The sequence below is a fragment of the Adiantum capillus-veneris genome, chromosome 2 (assembly GCF_014529385.1).
Source record: "Adiantum capillus-veneris isolate H3 chromosome 2, ASM1452938v2, whole genome shotgun sequence".
In the NCBI taxonomy this organism is placed as follows: domain Eukaryota; kingdom Viridiplantae; phylum Streptophyta; class Polypodiopsida; order Polypodiales; family Pteridaceae; genus Adiantum; species Adiantum capillus-veneris.
Window position 1 is genome coordinate 152,981,791 of NC_140932.1, and position 20,646 is coordinate 153,002,436.

Sequence of the window (20,646 nt, forward strand, 5' to 3'; positions counted from 1 at the left end):
GCCTGGGAGACCCTATGCGTAGGTTTGTAGATCACCATGGGATCATACCATCTCAGGTCCATAAATGGGTGAGCAAGAAGTATTATGAGAAAAAAAATCCCAGGGATCACATGGTATCCTTTGTGCGCATAACTAGAGCTGCGGAAGTCATATATTTTCCAACACAATTTTTAAGGTTTGGATTGACTCTTAAAGAGGACATGCCACCGAGTTTGATTCCGTGGAACATAGGGATTTTGAGTCGATCAAAGAGGTGTTTGACTATTTATCAAGGAATTCTCTCAAAGAGGAATATCTCATAACATTGTCTCACAAATCCTAAATTCACGCAGAAAGAAAATGAATCTATATGAAAAGCTACCTTTAAGGCTAAAAAGATACGTTAAGTTCTATCCATTAGCAGAAGTACCAACCCAATCAAGGTTAATGCTCATTTTTATTAAAGGACTGAGGAGCGCATATCTCCAAAAAGATCTACACATGGAAAAGAGCACTACATTGAATGAGTTAACAAAAGAAGCTTTATACTTGGTAGATAATTTTGTTGTCTACTAGAAACGAGATTATAAGAACTTAGATGATGATTCCTCATCTCAGTATAGTGGATTCAAGTCTGCCAAGTCAGTATAGAAATTCAAATCTCCGCTAAATCAAGAACAAGTCATCGAAGAAGTGCTTAAGAGGATTAATCTGTTTGCTACGCTGCAAGTTAAGCAGCCTAAGTGGTGTGTGATAGAGAAAAAATGGACAAATCACATGATGGAAGAGTGCTATTACAATAAGGGATACGTAAAAAAATGCTAGTATGCCTTGCAATCCCTAGTAGCCCAAGCTCAAGTCTCACTAATGCCAAGATACTCGACAGGAACCCTTTCGGGACCAATAGGAGTTGAAAGACCACAACTAGTCTTAGGACACCAACCTTCACTACCAAGAACAAGACCTGTAGGAGTCAAATCTGCACCAATCGTAGAAGAGCCTGAGGAGAAAGCACCGGTCTCAATCTCTACATATTGCAAGGAGCCTAGTGGATATATGACCAAGATAGGATATTATCCACCTGAAGAACCAAAAGCACCAGAATCATGGTGCATGATTGAATCTATTGGACCACCGAATGATACACATGCTTTAGGAGAAGGTAGATATAGTTGGGATGAATGCACATTTCTATTTATAGCTAATGGAGGATTAGCATGATCAAGGCCTGCTTATCCACAGAGAGATTCTCAAGGAGCACCTCAACAACCTAAAGGACCATGTTATAAGTGTGGTGGTGACCACTAATGAAAGACTGTCCTCACATGGAAATCATAAGAGTGAATGCATATTGTCCTGACTGTGGACTCACTCATTTGATTTTTGATTGCTTGAAGAACCCTAACAAAGGAGAAAAGGTAGAATGGAATATACTAGAGGCAATACCATCTAGTAGTGAATCTGAAAACAAAAATGCGATACCAATCCAAGTAATCACAAGAGCACAAGCTCAAAAAGTGGCAAAAGAACCCATCATAGAAGAACCAAAAATAGATACTCCTAGCATTGATTGAAGAGTCAGTGAAACACGTGGAAACCTAGGAAGGCTAGGATGAAAGCTAGGAAGGAGAATGAATAGACTTCCTTAGCCGAAGAATTGAAACAAATGAGAGAAAATTTGAGGAAACTTAAAGAGGAAACAAGCAAAGAAGAGGAACATTAGGGAAATTTTGGACTCTCAAAGGGGCCCTATAAGGACTTTGACTTTCTCTCTCTTGTCCAAAATGGGTGCACGGTAAATTTTTTACAAATGAAATCAAAACTTGTCGGACCTTTTGGATTTAGAATGTACTCATCGAGATCTAATCCGTTGATATATAGCATGCCATCACATTCCTTATATTCTAGAAGATTCCATTTTTTGATGTCACAACTCTGCCTTATAAACGGAATCTCTCCCCACATTTCAGTTTTAGTGGGGAGGCCATAACTTCTACAAATCAAGTCCCAATTTTTTGGAGTTTGGGGATTCAGAAAGATCTTTCCAGTGATATGTTGGTTGATAGGGCTTTGACAAAGTGGTTATGTACTTCATCGGGTTGCCCACTTTGGACAAGAGAGGCAAAGTCAAACCTCCTTATAGGGCCCCTTTGAGAGTCCAAATTTTTCCTAATGAACCCTGAGGTAGTACCAGACCTAGGTATAGCTGAGAAGCCCAAGAGCACTAGTTCAAAAGGATCGATTTCGGTAGAAAAGTTTAACGAACCATTAGACGCCCTTCTTAAAGCCTATGATGCACGGCTAAAAAATAATGAGACTTACCATAGCCCAAGCAAGATTTCTTGAGCAAACTAAAACCCGATTGAATATCTAATTGGCATCTGCCCATGTTGTGCTATGTGTGCTCTTAATGTTTTGCTTGCTTACATTTAATTTCATGTCTTGAACATGTATTTGAGTTTGTATCCACCATACATTAAGCAGCCATGTCCAATTGCTATGGTTTTCTATGTCTAGTACTGTCTCGCAAGAAAGGGAATAGATTGCAACAAACTCTTGGACACTAAGAATGACATGAGAGAGACATTTTTCATGCCTTGTGATCTATGACTACATACACATTCATAAGTAAAAGTTTTGCTTGCATGTACAAAATTTTGAGAGAGAGAAAAGATGAGAGGACATTAGGAAAAGTTTGGAGCCTTGTAAAAGCAACCATTTCAGTATAGAGAGAGATAATGAGAAATTCATTATCTCCTTTTCCATATAGATTTTTTCAAAAATCTGAACATCTCCTTCATTACAAGGTATTTGTATATAAAACAAACAAGTAATCCAGTAATGATAGTACTTTAGATTTGTGATGGCTAGGAATTCAATGTAGAAGTGTTTTGCATTTTTAAAAACTAAATTCGGCTCATTGAGCTTAATTTCAACTAACTTTGATAAATAAAAAAATGAATTTCAACATGTGCAAATTTTGGAATATGACATAAATCACGAAGTGTGGCTTTCTAACCCCATCAAATAGTACCACCTTAAGTAATGGAGTGGTAGATCTAGTATATATGTTGCATAAGACAATGCAAATTTAAAAGAACTAAATGGTTTATGTGGTCATTAATTGAATTCACAAATGTTGCATATTTGACCCACACAACTTTCTATATTTAATTCTAGTCACAAAGAATTTTATTTTCATGTGCGAGTTGCGAAAATGTCAAGCACGCCATAAATTGTTGTATGCACCCTGCTCATTTTTTTCTGAGACTAGGGTACGCTTTTTGGTGAAAAATCAACTACTATTTTGCCTAGGTGCTTTTCATGAGTATAGTTACTATTGAATTTGTGTACAAAAGTGGGGTATTATAATTTTTATGAGTACGTTGGCTAGCACTTTATAAGTTTGTAAAAGCATTTTTTGAGATCTTGTTTAGATTTCATCTAACATTTTATTTAAACTCGTGAAAAGGACACTAAAGTGTTTGGTACCAAACTAGTGTTAAAGCTCGCAACCCAGGAAGAAGAAGCCCATCACAAATTCCAAGAAGACAATCAAGGATGAAGAAAATGTTGCAAAAGACCAAGATGTTGAAGATGATGAATCCCCTTGCTTTGTTTATGATTATAATTCATACATATTGTACAATACATATGATTACCACCCTCTACCTCATTCTACTGTATCACTTTGGAAATAGACCTAGAGTGCTTGGTCCTTGAACACTAGCTTAAGTGTGATTACCCCAAGACGAGTCATTTTAGCACATATGGTGATTTCTATGTGATATAATTATAGCTATCTTCACTCACAATTGTGACTTAGCACTTGACTAAGTCAATCTAAAGAAATGAAGGATAATAAATTGGAATGCCTAATGTCAAAGGTGTAGTCAAAAAGGTGAATTGGATGATGATCAAGCCTGTTACCATGGAAAAACTTTGTAATACCAGACAACAACTACATCTTGGATCTACCACAATAGGTATCCTCTGTATCATGCTCTATGTGTCAACCTCCCACCGTGGGCCTTTTTTGGCAACAACTATAGGCAAACACTACATAAGTGGGAGGGGAAAGCAAGAGAGTGAAGTGATAGAGAGAGAGAGAGAGAGAGAGAGAGAGAGAGAGAGAGAGAGAGAGAGAGAGAGAGAGAGAGAGATATTGCAAGTGATAATGCTCAAGAAGATATTGTAGGTGATTAAAAATGTGAGAGGGAGGAGAGAGGAAATGATAGAGAGCAATGGACCCAATATGTTTGTTATATCTAGAAATGACACAATGAATGACGTACAAGAGGGTGGGATCCTTGTATAGAGACTCCTAGATTTTTACCTACTCTCATCCCAACAAATAAATTAATGGGGCACCCAATAAATATGCCCCTCATCTCAATTGATGATAAACTATCCCTAGTGACGAAATCTCGTCCTTGCTCGGGCATAAAAGGGGAAAAGTGTAGTTAACAAGAGACTTTGATCCTAGGAAACCCTAGGAATAGGGGTTTTGTCTCATGTCAACCTATTAGGTGATCACAACATGTCATAAAATCTAACATCTAACCAACCCAAATTATTTTCTCATATTAAACTGATCATTCGATGTGGGAGAATAAATGGGAACAAGGGTTAGGATATAGACATGTGCTTATAGGTCTATCTCAACACGGGGCCAATAGTAAAGGTGCCCAAATGAGAGATGGTCTATCAAAGAGCAAGGCTAACCAATGGAGCATAAAGACCTTAGGGTTAGCTTCATTCAAGACCTCCAATAGCTAGTGTTAAAAGTCATTTGACCTTAGGTAAGCTAGGGATGTGCTTGAGGTGAGAACCCGGCCCAACCTTAAGGTGCTTGACATCCGTGAGATGACTCATGGGCTTAAGGGCCAAGCTTGTGGTGAGAACTAGTTGAGGGGCTTGAGGTGGCACAAAATTCAAAGTCAATCCCTACAAGCAGGGGGCAAGCCATGCAAGAAGGGAGGGTGGTTGCTTGACCACTCTCTCTCCCAAAGGGCACCCATTGCCCAAGAGGCAAGTATGACACATGTCAAGCCCCTAGCTAGGTTACCCTCATGGTGTGCCTAAAGCATATTGGTTGGCCTTCCAAGGAGTCCAATGATAATTTAGCACAATTAATTAATTTTTTTAGCAGTTATCAAGCCCTCTCTCTCAAAAGGGGAAAGGGGGACACTTGTCCCAATGCTACCCTTGTTGCTTTTGGTATGACTCTTGCTCGTGATTGGCTAGGCCTAGAGGAGTCCAATGAGTTTCAAGCATGAGCTACAAGGGGGGGTCGACCAAAGCAAGTAGGGGGATTGCTTAGGGGGCATACTCTCCCACACACACTCTCATTGTGTGAAGTGCAAAGTGCAAGAGCTCTCTCTCCTTCTCCAAGCAAGTACAGAGGCTGAGAGCCTACACCAACACTCTTGGCTATGGAGTACAAATCCAACCAAGAGCCATGCTTCAATGCTTAAGCTTTCTATCTTCTCCATCTTCATTATTATGCTATTATGTATGCTAGCAAGAAGAGTGATGTTAAGTGAGCAACTAGTTTTTTATCCTATGAAACGTTTCTTCTTCCTCTTCCCTATCCTCATTCCCTGCTAGTTCTGTCCACCTTCGAAGGTGTTTGAGGTCTTGGGAATGAGGCTTGGGATAGTTAATGCTTTCTACAAAGTTTATGTTATGCTCGTGATGCATGAATCTTTCCATCTTCATTGCATCACCTAGGTCACAAGGAGCACAAAGATTGTATTGTAATAGGTCTCTCTTGATGGGAGAAATCATAATACAAAATGCCTAGTGGAGGGGGGACCGGCTCCACATAACTCCGGTACTCAATTGTTGTCATATTCTCTAAATTATCTCTCTTGCAAAAATATTGCTCATGCCAAGTTAACTAAATGCTATGTTTATGTTGCAACCATTAATTATGTTCACCCGCTATGCTCACAAAGTAATTTCACAAAAGTACTCTCTCTAATTTTCGCTACTCTCAAGTTAATAGGCCAATTCCATTACATCGGTATCATAGCATTTGGTTTCTCTTTTCTTGCTTAAGAAGAGGGGTCCTTAAATAGCCTATAAATGGTTGATTTTGTTAATTATATTAAGGTGAGTGGAACTGGGATCTATTATTGGGTTTTTTGAGCCCACTATGTTGGATATGGTCCACACCTCGGGATCTTTGGACTTAATAATGGAGTCTTTTTAGACTTTCCTACGGCTTTACCATTATTGATCCATAGGAAGTCAAGGAGCTAGCCCTCGACAACTCTGCTATGTTAGAATTACTCCACTACTCTCTATAATTCACCACTTTGAGACATGGGTGTAGATACTTAAGAGCCAATTTTCAAAGGCTAAGAGGAGTGGCAACTAAGGTTTTGAATTGCCAAAGCATACACTAAGTACGTACGCAAATTTTGTTAACATGGCTGACAATAACCAAGAGAGTAGAATGAACATTGATAGCTTTGATTTTGCACATGAAGGTGCTAATGATGATGCCCCCATGTTTGTCAATTATCTCATTACTAGGTTGCAGCAAGCTATGGGCAACTCTGCTTTGCAAGCCAAAGTTACTCAACAACTTCGTGCACTTATGGGATTTCCCTTCCTCTCCAAGAGGAGAGAGAGCTTAGGAGGCCTCTTGAAGAGACCCCCAAAAGAAGACCCTCTGTCCCATACAATAGGAGGAATCCAAAGAACAAGAAAGCAATGAAACTTTAAGTTCCTCTAAACATGTGGCTCCACGAAGACGGCGGTCTAGACGATCGCCCACTCCTCCCAAGAGGAAAACATCAACACACATTCCTTCTCCTCGTCATTCCAAAAGAAAAGAGAGGAAACAAGGAAGAAAGGTCTAGAAAGAGATCACCCTCTTCTCCTTCTTCTTCTCCTTCTTCTTCTCCTTCTTCTTCACCTTCCTCCTCTTCCGACAAAATCTATGGCTATTCTCCTAGAGAATATAAGAGGGGAGGACATCGTAAATCTTACCTACATGGCGAAGGTCACAAATGCTAAATAAGTTCAAGGAGGGAGGAAAGAGTATCTCTTTTCTCACCTATGATGGCACCTTTGGTGCTACCGACAAAGTGTTGGCCTTCATCCAACAATTCAATGCGGCCTTTGGAGATGAGGGCTTCATAGAGTCCTCCAAGCTATGTCATGTAGCTATGCACTTCCAGAAATCGGTTCGTCAATGGTTGGCTAGCCTTCGTGGCAACGACGAAGTCCCAAAGACATGGAAAACATTACGAGTTTCCATCATGAAGCAATTCCTTGCAAAGCGATGCAAAGGACAAAGTGCTCACCGAATGATGCAGCTTAAAGATTCTCTCTCATGAGTCTATCCACAAGTATGTAGACAAGTTTTGGGATTTACATCTCAAAGATACTGTCATTCAAAAGATAGACTTTGCTGAGCAAAAGCAACAATTCTGTGCGGGATTACCTGAAGAGATGGCCGAATACATCAACTCTCAACGATCTGGTTCTGTCACCAAAGTAATCCATCACACCATGCTTCACGCATCAATTTCCATCAAGGGGATAGACGAAATGTCAAGCCCATGGAAACAAAGACAAAAATGATGCAAAGGGGAAAACCAATGCTCAAAATTCTTCCCAAGGTACTTGCAACAACAACAACGACAATCGGTCCAAGGAGAAGGGAGTTTACAAAGGCAAAAACAAACTCTCTTCTGAAGAGCTTGAAGCTTTTTTCAAGGACCATAAGTGTTTCAAGTGTGGGGAGCAAGGACATGGCTATCGTTCTTGCCCCAAGAAGAATGCTCGCAATGAGACTCCTAGGGCTTCCACCATCAAAGCTCCAAAAGAGGATGCTCATTGCAAAGGATCATCACTTTCCTATGCTTGGGGAAAGATAAGGGAGCATGATGCCTTTATCTTGTTTGACCTTGGCTCTACTTACAACTTCATATCAACGGAGTTGGCCACCAAGTTGGGCATTTAAGCTTTTGAGATGGGAGATATTGTAACAGTTGACACAACTTTCAAGGGACAACAAGCCTCTGTTAGTCCCTTGATTGGGAAGTTGAGGCTTCATGTCCAAAGCTATGTCGACAAAGAAGGCTTTTTCACCTCTCCTCTCCTACATGAGGATGCTATCCTAGGGGTGCCATGGTTTGATCGCATGGCTGCAAATATGAAGTTCCCTAAAAGGAGAATCTACTTTACCTACAGGGGAAAGAACATGTATATAGAGCTCATTTTTTGCGTACATGATTTTTGTCAAAGAGTCTCTAAAAGATCCTAATGATTCATCAAATGTAAATGGTAGGAATCAAGAAGAGTTAGACTTGTCTAATTTTCTAAAAGGATTCCAAGAGGTGTTCATCACTGATATCCCTATGGACTTACCTCCAAAACAAGGGGGTGATGACCATCTCACTGAGCTCCTTCCAGGAAGCTCACCACCTAACAAGCCTCCTTATCGAGTCTCACAAGATCAACAAGAGGAGATCATGAGGCAAGTACAGGAATTGGTAGACAAAGGGATGGTGAGGCCTAGTTCCTCTCTCTTTTGTTCTCCAGTCCTTTTAGTGCAAAAGAAAGATGGTACATACCGTATGTGTGTGGACTATCGAGCACTAAACCATATCACTATCAAAAATAGATTTCCCGTGCCTCGGGTAGAAGATCTATCTGAAAGACTCTACCTACTTTAGTAGGATTGACCTTAAGAGTGGATATCATCAAATAAGGATAGTGGATGAAGATATCCTAAATACCGCGTTTTGCACAATGTTTGGTCTTTATGAATATCTAGTCATGCCTTTTGGCTTGACTAATGCACCAACTACGTTCAATCGTCTAATGGAAAAAAAAATTAGACCTTATCATAAATTCATTGGAGTGTTCTTTGATGATATCATCATCTACTCCAAGTCTTTGGAGGAACATAAGCAACATCTCCAAGTGATTTTTCAAGCATTAAGGGAGAATAAGCTCTTCCTCAACCAAAAGAAAAGCGAATTTTTCCTTCAAGAGATTCAATACCTAGGTCATACTATCTCTAAAGATGGTATCCGTATGGATCCATGGAAGTTAAAGGTAATAAAAGCATGGCCTAATCCAAGGAATATATATGAGCTAAGAACTTTATTGGTATGTGCGCATACTATAGACGCTTCATAGCAAAATTCTCTCAAGGAGCAGGACCACTACATTAATTAACAAAGAAAAACGTTAAGTATTTATGGACTACTAACAAGGAGAAAAATGCTTTTGACAAGCTCAAAGAGAGGCTTACCTCCCAACCAGTCCTCATGCTTCCGGACCTCTCAAAGCCATTTGAGTTCCAATGTGATGCTTGTGGTGATTGCCTTGGAGCAGTTTCGCTTCAAGAAGGACAAACCAGAGCATATGAGAGCCGAAGGCTCAATACGGATGAACGAGTCTTGGTCATTTATGAGAAAGAGCTTTTAGTTTCTCTACATGTCCTAGACACATGGAAGCACTACTTATTGGGGACTCCATTTATTCTAGGAATCGATCACCAAGGTCTCAAGTATTTCATGATGCAAACCAAGCTTTTCGATAAACAAATGAGGTGGGAAAATCTTATTTCGCAATTTAATTTCCATATTGCTCACATTGCTGGTAAGCACAATCAAGTGGTAGATGCACTTTCACGACAATCAAAAGTTAATGCGGTGTCTATAGCTACTTACAATGATCTGTCCTCTATGATAGATGAGTATGCTACTGACCCTGACTTTAGAGACATAATATCAGCCGTTGCTCTAGGGAAGAAAGATCAGCCATTCACCTTGCAGGATGGTTATCTTCTCCACGGAAATAGGCTATGTGATACCCATTCCCTTCGTGAGAAATTTATGTATGAATCCCATGCTCCTCCCTATGCGGGGCATAGAGGTATTCAACCTACTCTTCGAGGAGTAGAGACGTATTTCTATTGGCCTACCATGAAAGTGGACATACAAGAGTATGTTTAAAACTGTGTAGTATGCCAAAAGACCAAGTATGATAAGAGGGAAGCAAACTGGATAACTCCAGCCATTGCCTATCCTAAATTCACCATGGGAGAGTATATCCATGGATTTCATCTTTGGATTACCCAAGTCTATCCATGGGAATATGGGAATATGGACAATAGTCGATAGGTTTAGCAAGTAAGCACACTTTATTCCTGTAAAAAAGACTATTAAGGAACACCAAATGGCAACTCTCTTCATATCTCATATTTTCAAACACCATGGATTACCAACATCCATCATGTCAGATAGAGATCCTAGAATGACCATTAAATTTTGGAAAGGTCTCTTTGAAAATCTAGGAACAAGATTGAATTTTTCTTTGGCCTATCACTCACAAACGAATGGACAAAGTGAGAAAGTCAATCTTACAGTACTCGATCTACTCAAGACTTATGTTACCAAAGTAGATCAACGCTTACAATGGAAACAATACTTACCTCTTGTAGAGTATGCCTACAATAATACTATACATACTTCTATGGGAAAAGCATCTTTTGAGATCATTGAGGGAAGACCTAAACGTCCCTTGCTACTCAAAGTACATGGAAAGATCTTCTCTGTCGAACGATGAGTATAGTTGTGACCTACAAGAATCTTTTCAAAAGATTAAGGAGGCTATATTCATCTCTCAACAAAGGCAAAAAGTTGTTCCTGACAAGAACAGAAGGACCTTAAAATTCAAAGAAAATTGTTGGGTCTTGCTTAAGTTTCCTAAGGCTCGATTAAGGCAAACGACAGGGAAAAATCCTACAGGCCATCAAAAGATATTATGGCCCTTTCCAAATCTTGAATCATATCAATGAGACGGCTTATCAACTCAAGTTGCCCAACCATTGGCTCATACACAATGCTTTTCATGTGAGTCTCCTTAAGGCCTACAAAGGAGAACCCCCAAGCGAACCAGTTATTGAAGACCCTCCCAAAGTTGAAGACCAAGAAGAGGTGCTACAACCCGAAGCTATCCTTTGGCATGAAGACAAGGTACTACGACATGGTAAGATTATCCGAAGATATCTTATTAAGTTCAAAAATTATCCTTTTGAAGATGCTAGATGGATGCAGGTAATATAGCTTAAGGATACTATGAACCTTACCCTTTTGAAGATTCTAGATGGATGCAAGGAATATAGCTTAAGGATACTGTGAACCTTGTTAATGCTTACAATGCTACATTAGAGTAAGCAAGTGTACAAATTTCTTTTAAATGACCCATGTTTTTGTCTTATAAGACTAGTTCTCTTTCTAATTGTGCACAAATTTAAATAGTATGCATGCTTAGATTCATGCTTGTGATGACGACGTCTCTCAAACACCAAGTAGAATTTGTCACTCTCCTTTGGGAGAATGAAATGGACTAAAGAGCAGACATGCTTGCGGCAGCTATGTCTCCCAAGCACGAAATGGATTGGTCACCCATCTTGGAAAGATATCCTAGGGTAAAAAGGGATCCTCTACCCGCTAAGTAAGATTGACTAATGACTAAGGCTTTATCTCTTCTACCTCATAGTCGAGGATGACTATGATTTCAAGAGAGAGGTAATGTCATAAAATCTAATATCTGACCAACCCAAATGATTTTTTCATATTAAAGTGATCATTCAATATGGGAGAATAAACGGGAACAAGGTTAGGATATAGACATGTGCTTATAGATCTATCTCGACACAGGGCCAATGGTAAAGGGGCCCAAATGAGAGATGGTCTATCAAAGAGCAAGACTAACCAATGGAGAATAAATACCTTAGGGTTAGCTTCATTGAAGACCTCCAATAGTTAGTGTTAAAAGTCCTTTCACCTTAGGTAAGTTAGGGTTGTGCTTGAGGTGGGAACCCGGCCTAAGCTTAAGGTGCTTGACATGCCTGATGACTGACATGCTTGAGGTGCTTGATGATTGAGATGCTTGAGGTGCTTGTCATGCTTGAGATGCTAGAGTTGGGCTTGAGGTGAGAACCCAGCCCAAGCTTAAGGGGCTTAAGGGCCAAGCTTGTGGTGAGAACTAGGCCCAAGGTTGAGGGGCTTGAGCTGGCACAAAAATCAAAGTGAATCCCTACAAAGAGGGGGCGAGCCATGCAAGAAGGGGGGGTGGTTGCTTGACCACTCTCTCTCCCAAAGGGCACCCCTTGCCCAAGAGGCAAGTAGGACACATGTCAGGACCCTAGCTAGGTTACCCTCATGGTGTGCCTAAAGCCTATTGTTTGGCCTTCCAGGGGGTCCAATGATAATTTAGTACAATTAATTAATTGTTTTAGCATTCTTCAAGCCCTCTCTCTCAAACGGGAAAGGGGGACACTTGTCCCAAGGCTACCCTTGTTGCTTGGTATGACTCTTTCTTATGATTAGCTAGGCCTAGAGGAGTCCAATGAGCTTCAAGCATGAGCTACAAGGGGGGGGTCGACCAAAGCAAGTAGGGGGATTGCTTAGGGGGCATACTCTCCCACACACACTCTCATTGTGTGAAGTGCAAAGTGCAAGAGTTCCCTCTCCTTCTCCAAGCAAGTAGAGAGGTTGAGAGCCTACACCAACACTCTTGGCTATGGAGTGCAAATCCAACCAAGAGCCATGCTTCAATGCTTAAGCTTGCCATCTTCATCATTATGCTATTATGTATGCTAGCAAGAAGAGTGATGTTAAGTGAGGAACTAGTTCTTTCTCCTCTGAAATGTTTCTTCTTCCTCTTCCCTACCCTCATTCCTTGCTAGCTCTCTCCACCTTCGAAGGTGTTTGAGGTCCTGGGACTGAGGCTTGGGATAGCTAATGCTTTCTACAAAGTTTATGTCATGCTCGTGATGCATGAAGCTTTTCATCTTCATTGCATCACCTAGGTCAAAGATTGTATTGTAACAAGTCTCTCTTCATGGGAGAAATCATAATACAAATGTCTATTGTTGGGGGGACCGGCTCCACATAAATCCGGTCCTCAATTGTTGTCATATTGTCTAAATTCTCTCTCTTGCGAAAGTATTGTTCATGCCAAGTTAACTAAATGCTATGTTGATGCTGCTACCATCAATTATGTTCACCCACTATGCTCACAAAGTAATTTCACGAAAGTACTCTCTCTAATTTCCGCTACTCTCAACTTAATAGGCCAATTTCATTACACAACACATAGTTGATACTACGAGTAAGGTACATCTACCTCGAGAACAACCAAGATTATCCATAAAATAGCCCTCACTCCCTAAACTGCTCGTGGCAGATACTGGAGCAACCACCAAATAGAAGGTTTAACTCTATCACCCCCTCTTAGATTTTGGATGGGGAACCAATCCAAGAGAGCTGGCATGAACGAATAATGTCACCTGTGGTAGAGTTTTGGTGAAGATATCAATGGGGTTATCTAGTCAAATAGACCAAATTTCCCACTAAGGCCGGAGTTTTTTCAAGCGATATCCCCTTCTTAATCATGCTATCTTGGGGATGGAATCAAGGAACCACCCACTTAAAACAGTGATGCACTTAACAACCAAGGCTAATAGGGATGTAACCTTTTCACAAGTAATACCGGATCTGCCCTAGTCCATGCTATCCGTAATCAAGAAATGTGTCTACTAGGAGCTAGAGTGCACCAAAGTGTAGTGGGGGTAGAGCATTAGCCATTTTAAAAAAATAAGGAAAAACAAGCCATCTTTTTAGAGTGGCAAAGATAACCCCACTACCACTTTGGAAAAGGGAGGTACTAAGCTAAGTTTACGTTCAGGAGAAGCTCTCCTCATTTCTAGAAAAGGTAGACCAATGAGAAAGTAGAATCTCACACACTTGTTCTCCTACATTCAAGATGGTTTTTCTTTCTCAAGTATGGGTGCGACACAATGTTACAACTACCCTCATTAATCCCACTACCCTCGGGTTCAACCCAGCCCTAAGGTTTTTCTTGCATAAAACATCGGCTAGGGACGCACTTTCAAGTCAGAAGGAAATTATTGGTACTAGGTCACTTTTGAGTTTGCATATGCGGCATCTTTGTCTCATCTATTTGCAAGCCTTACATGCGCACTCTATAGTATTTGCAGCATGGTCAATACGGGCGTCCAAGGCACAAGCAAGGTCGCAAAATTTCATTAACGACACACTCGCTATCCTTTTCCAACGGTGCCAAATTTGGCATAGTTATAGAAGGGAAAGCTCATATCTGTGTGACCACCATGCAAGCTCAATTATCCATCCAAATTACTAATAATTGAGCCTCCTGTGACCTCCTAATTGTGTATTTACTGAAGTCAAAAAATTGTCTAGATGTTAGGTGGAAAAGTATGGTGAGAATTCAGTACACTTCAGAATTTGCATTGAAAACATTCCAACGAAAAGTGTACCCTTGCAATTGATGAATAAACTCGTCCATGCAGAAGGCCTCGCTACATAGTACAGACAGAAGAAGCCCCGAATTTTTGCCCCAGGGAAGACAAACAAACAATGAGATGATTGGAGGATTAATATACGAATTTGATCAACAATAATCGAGATAATCATAGCTACAATTCACATCTCAACCAACTCACAAGAAGTTGTTTTGGATAGATTCTCACAATAATGCTCACATTGTGACTTACTTCAACATCAAGAGCTTCTGCGAGGGAGGCATCGCATACCTAGCTAGGTACGATCGGGGGCAGGGCACCACCGGCCCCGTGGGGGGGGCCGTGATCCCCTACCTCCAATCGTACCTAGCTAGGTATGTGGTGCCTCTCGAGCGGAAGCTCATGATGTTATGCATTATATGAAAAACACTGAAAAAGACTCCATATTCCTACATGAGAAAATTTCTGAATATGGTTTTGAGAAGCCTGTATATGGTACTACCATCCGCATTGGGCCGGTGCCAGATGCGGATTTTATGGTCTTTGTGAGAAGAGAAGATGGTGTTATCTGTGACAAGAAGGGCTTTGATAGGCAGGCTGCCAATGCCAAAGCGTGCGCATTCGGGGAGCTTTGGGGTTTTGAAGACAACGATGTCGCCGAAGTTGAGGGCAGTGTAGAGAAGGCCACCAAAGAGGCAAAGGGAGGAGGCTTTGATGGAGATAGTCAGGGTACATAAGTAGGCACCTACGGTGGAAAGGGGCACATTGAGAGAGTAAGGAGAGGGGAAAGGAGATTCAAAGGAGCGGCGATTGGAGCTCGGTGTCCGTAGAAAGGGGCTATGGCTGCCTGGATAATCGACATCCAACACATGTGCACCGTTGAATCGTCCATAAAGGATGTCATCACCGTGAAGCGCGTCGGAGAATGCGGAGTCGGCGTCGTTAGACGCATCAAAGGGGGGTGTACTGTGAGTGGAAGCTTCCCCTGTGGAGCTGGCAAGGGGGGCGAGAGGTCTAAAGTGAGAAGGGAGGAAGGGGAGGAGGTGGAGCAGTGGTGGCGGTGTTGGGTGGATCTTGGACGGAGGAGAAAATTGGAGAGGGGGCTTTGCATGGCCCGCTGGATTGGAGTGTCAGTGTTGTGTCTGTGAAAAACAAAGGAAGAGAGTGCGTGTCAAATTAGAAGCTAATGTGTGTGTGTGTGTGTGTGTGTGTGTGTGTGTGTGTGTGAGAGAGAGAGAGAGAGAGAGAAAGAGAGAGAGAGCAATCTTCGACAATGCAGCATAGATGATGAGAGCATATCTGGGATGGTCATGTGCAATCTCGTTGTTGAGAAAAAAACGACGGAAGAGCTAGAGTCTAAAATCAATCAATTTTGCATGCTTCACAATCCAGTGATGCAAAAGTGGATTTCACAATACAAGGATGCAAAGCAAGAGTGACAAAGGGTACGAATCGAGTGGAGATGGGGAAGACAACCATCAATGCATTATCCGGCGGGTCTTGAGAGCCTACCAACATTCATGAGCTTAAGATGGTTGCACAACCAATTGATCAGTGCATAACCAATTGATTAGTGCAAAAAGCAATAAAGCATGAGTAGAACAGGCCAGATTGGCTGGCCAAAGAAGATTGGAAGAATGCAAAGCGAGCAGCACGCAAGAATCCTGACAAGTGGAAGCAATAGAAGGAGGCAGCCAAAGCATCAGTAGAGGCACGGAGCTTGCACCACTTAGGGAGCAGCGGGTGGGCATCATTTGAGGCCGATTTTGTAAGTGTTTTTGCATCGCCCTTTAGGTTTGGTAGTTATGGATAATTGTACTTTTAAATTCTAGCATAATGTATTCTTTGTATGTTTTGAATAGTGATCGATGACAGGACGTGACCCCACACCGTATGAGCGCAAGTATATGGGCAGAAAGGGCTTACACGCCCTTATGGACATTCTCAGTTCTTGCACCGACATGGTTAGTATTTCACTTTACTCTCTAGACTCTTACATTTGTTGTATTTTAATGATAAGCTAAGAAATAGATTGTTTTGTAATTATATGTTTTTACTTACAACAATTTTTATCGTTTTTTTTCAGAATCCGACAGATACGCCGCTTGGATACGATGAGACGTCTGATTAGACGACGTCAATCTAGTCATAGCTAGATAGTACTAGTTTTCTTTTGTCATAGCATGTATATATGATGACGTGTGCACGTCATTTTTGTAAATATTGGTCAACGATGTATTTTCTCAATAATGACAATTGTGTTGTAGCTATTATATCATATGATTTTGCCTATGATGTGTATAATTTGTCATTGTATTACTTTCGTCGAACTACTTTTGTCTGTCAGCTTTGCATCTTTATTTTGGAAAAAATGTTTAATATGGTTGATGGGTGGCACCCACTGAATGTCCTGCCACCCAAGAAAATTTATTCTCGAGCGTCGCTATAGGCGTGTCTATATAAGGTTCTGTAACGTCGCTATAATTGTCGCTAAATGAGGACTGGTTGCACCGCTATTTAGAGACGCTAATAGCGACACCTATAGCGACGTTTCCATTTCGACACTTTTAGCGACGTCGGGGGATGAAAAAACCGATTATAGTTTCGTCGCTACAACCGTCACAAGTGCACATAACCTTTTGTAGTGCATGAACGGATAATGTCACATGTGGTAGAGTTTTGGTGAAGATATCAATAGGATTACCTAGTCAAATAGAGCAAATTTTTCATAAGGCCGGAGTTTTTTCATGCCATGTCCCCTTCTTAATCATGCTATCTTGGGGATGACATCGGGAACCACCCACTTAAAACAGTGATGCACTTAAGAACCAAGTCCAATAGGAATGTAACTATTTCACAAGTAACACCAGATCTGTGCTATTTGTAAAATCGATAAATGTGTCTACTAAGAGCTAGAGCGCACCAAAGTGTAGTGGGGGTAGAGCTTAGAAATTTTCGAAAAATGGGAGAAACAAGCCATAGTTTTAGATAACCCTACTACCACTTCGAGAAAAGGGAGGTACTAAGCTAAGTTTAAGTTCGGGAGAAGCTCTGCTCATTTCTAGAAAAGGTGGACCAATGAGAAAGTAGAATCTCACACATGTTCTCCTACATTCAAGATGGCTTTTCTTTCTCAAGTGGGTGCGACCTAGTGTTACTACTACCCCTCACTAATCTTGACCCTAAGGCTTTTCTTGCAAAAAACATCAGCTAGGGACGTGCTTTCAGGTCACAAGGAACTTATTGGTACACTCCCACTGCCACATGGAGGTTTCAAGGCTGCAACTACCGGGTTACTTTTGAATTTGCATATGTGGCATCACTGCCTCATCTGTTTGCAAGCCTTGCATGCACACTCTGCGTGGTCAATACGGGCATCATCCAAGGCACAAGCAAGGGCGCAACATTGCATTAACAACGCACTCGCTAGCCTTTTGCAACGGTGCCGGATTTGACAGAAGGGAAAGCTCATATCTGTGTGACCACACTGTAAGCTTACTTATCCATTCGAATTACTGATAATTGAGCCTCGTGTGACCACCGCCTAATTGTCTATTGACTTAAGTCAAAAAATGTCTAGATGTTAGGTGGAAAAGTATGGTGAGAATTCAGTACACTTCAGAGTACACTTCAGAATTTGCATTGAAAACGTTCCAACGTAAAGTGTACCCTCGCAATTGATGAAAAGACCCGTCCATGCAGAAGGCTACGCTACAGACAGAAGAAGCCCCGACTTTGTGCCCCGGGGAAGACAAACAATTAACAAACGATGAGATAATTGGAGGATTAATACACAAATTTTCATCAACAATAATCCAGTTAATCAAAGCTACAATTCAATCTCAACCAAATGATTATTGCAATGGCTCCACAGAGACAGAAAACTATATCTATTGGAGGAATCATGATATGAATAATAAACCTATAATTCCTCATATAGATATACCTCTGCAGACAATCAATTAATTTGTATATTACATCAAGGCCTGATTAATTAAGTTAGTGCCACTCTCATGATCCTCCTTCTCATACAGAACCGACCATACCTTCGTCGTACCGTCATGGCTTGCGCTATACACATAGCAGCTCCGTAGCGTGCTCACCGCCATCGCGATCGCCTTCACAGGCCCATCGTGCCCTTGCAATATTGCTAAACATGTGTAGGACCCCACCCCTCCTCTCCTCCACACCCTTATCATGTTGTCTGCCCCCCCACTGCACATTAACTGCCCCGAAACCGCAAGACATAGCACAGGCTTCCTATGCCCCCTTAGCCTTGCCTCAAGCTTCCATGCTAGCTTGTTCCTTGACACCCTTTGCCATACATCTACACAACAATCCGAACCGCCCGAATAGAGTATGCCCGGTGCATTGTCTGCCTTCATCACCATTGCATTCACCGATGCTCCTCCGTGCCCACTCAATGTTGTCACTTGCACCACCTTTTTTGCACTCAGCTTCTTCCATATCTTTATCGTGCTATCTGCAGATGCTGTGTAGATCAAGTTGTCCGAATGGGGGCTCACAACAATTGCATTTATGGCATCGTCGTGTGCTTTCACCGTTTGCACACACCGCATGTTGCGAAGATTCCAGACCTTGAAGGATTTGTCCCAGGAAGCAGAGTACAAGAGTAGAGAAGTGCTATCAATGGCCATGGCGGTGATGGTGTCGACGTGCTGGATCCAGAGGCGCTTGTGGTGCCGCCGTATTTGAATGTATCTCTTGCTGAGGATAAGGTTACGCAAGTAGTCAGTGGCAGAGGGTAGAGTTTTGAGAAGCCTGTATATGGTACTACCATCCGCATTGGGCCGGTGCCAGACGCGGATTTTATGGTCTTTGTGAGCAGAGAAGATGGTGTTATCTGTGACAAGAAGGGCTTTGATAGGCAGGCTGCCAATGCCAAAGCGTGCGCATTCGGGGAGCTTTGGGGTTTTGAAGACAAGGATGTCGCCAGAGTCGAGCGCTGCGTAGAGAAGGCCACCAGAGAGGCAGAGGGAGGAGGCTTTGATGGAGATAGTCAGGGTACATAAGTAGGCACCTGCGGTGGAAAGGGGCACATTGAGAGAGTAAGGAGAGGGGAAAGGAGATTCAAAGGAGCGGCGATGGGAGCTCGGTGTCCCTGGAAAGGGGCTATGGCTGCCTGCATAATCAACATCCAGCACATGTGCATCGCTGAATCGTCCATAAAGGATGTCATCACCGTGAAGCGCATCGGAGAATGCGGCGTCGGTGTCGTTAGCCGCATCAAAGGGGGGCGTACTGTCGGTGGCAGCTTCCCCTGTGGAGCTGGAAGGGGGGGAGAGGTCTAAAGTGAGAAGGGAAGAAGGGGAGGAGGTGGAGCGGCGGTGGCGGTGTTGGGTGGATCTTGGGCGGAGGAGAAAATTGGAGAGGGGGCTTTGCATGGTCCGCTGGCATTGGAGTGTCAGTGTTGTGTCTGTGAAAAACAAAGGAAGACAGTGCGTGTCAAATTAGAAGCTAGTGTGTGTGTGTGTGTGTGTGTGTGTGTGTGCGTGTGCGCGTGCGTTCTGAGAGAGAGAGAGAGAGAGAGAGAGAGAGAGAAATCTTCGACAATGGAGCTTTGAGTCGCTGCAGAGCCCTTCAATTTTAAATGGGTGTACGTGAAACAGGTAAAAGGGGGACTGCTGGGGTTTTATAGAGAGAGAGGGATGGAGGAGGCGGCTCAAAGAGTTGGAACTGCACACGCACCGGGCGCTCCCGCTTTACCGGCCAACTTCCAGGTCGCAGGCGCTGACGTGGAGACACGCTTGTCATGCGACAGCAAAAAGTCGCGCGCCACGTAGCCTTCTTCATGGCCCACGTTATACTTTTTGTGATCTTCCAGATACGTGTCAGCACGCCATCGCCTTGCCGGCCTGGCTGTTGCTCCTGCTCGTTTCTTTTGTGGGTGGTTGAGGCCTTGAAGGCGTTCCAACTCCCTTCACGTTAGCTCCACCCATTTGGGGTCACGTTCAAATTTACTTCACACCCAAATCATCCCATTTTGAGACACTAGCTACTCAAATGACACTCTAATCGATCTACAGCCAGCAATGTAAGGGTAAGTAAGATCAGCCACTCCTTTCTAGAAGAAGGGAAATCTAATCTTGCTGGGTGGGCGTTGCTATAGAAAATCTATAGAACATAACAAGACATATGCAGATTGACATCCAGCATCTAGCAGTGAAGTAAACAAGTACAAAGTGCACTTGCGAACTTTAAGAAAAGAATTGCATATTTGATGATTGATTACCCCTGTAGTTGTCTGTAATGGTCCACTTTCACAACTTTCTTTACAATTGTTTGAGCAGTGAGACTAAGGCACGACTTCTCTTTGTCGT

At 42.2% G+C, this 20,646-nt stretch overlaps 1 protein-coding gene across 1 annotated transcript; it reads right to left on the reverse strand.

Annotated features, from left to right (window-relative positions):
- Positions 1–18,119: 18,119 nt before the first annotated feature.
- Positions 18,120–19,941, reverse strand: LOC147463875 (protein JINGUBANG-like). The gene has a single exon (XM_086491710.1). It carries the CDS (start codon positions 19,708–19,710, stop codon positions 18,280–18,282), a length of 1,431 nt encoding a protein of 476 aa, XP_086347836.1. The 5' UTR covers positions 19,711–19,941; the 3' UTR covers positions 18,120–18,279.
- Positions 19,942–20,646: the final 705 nt, after the last annotated feature.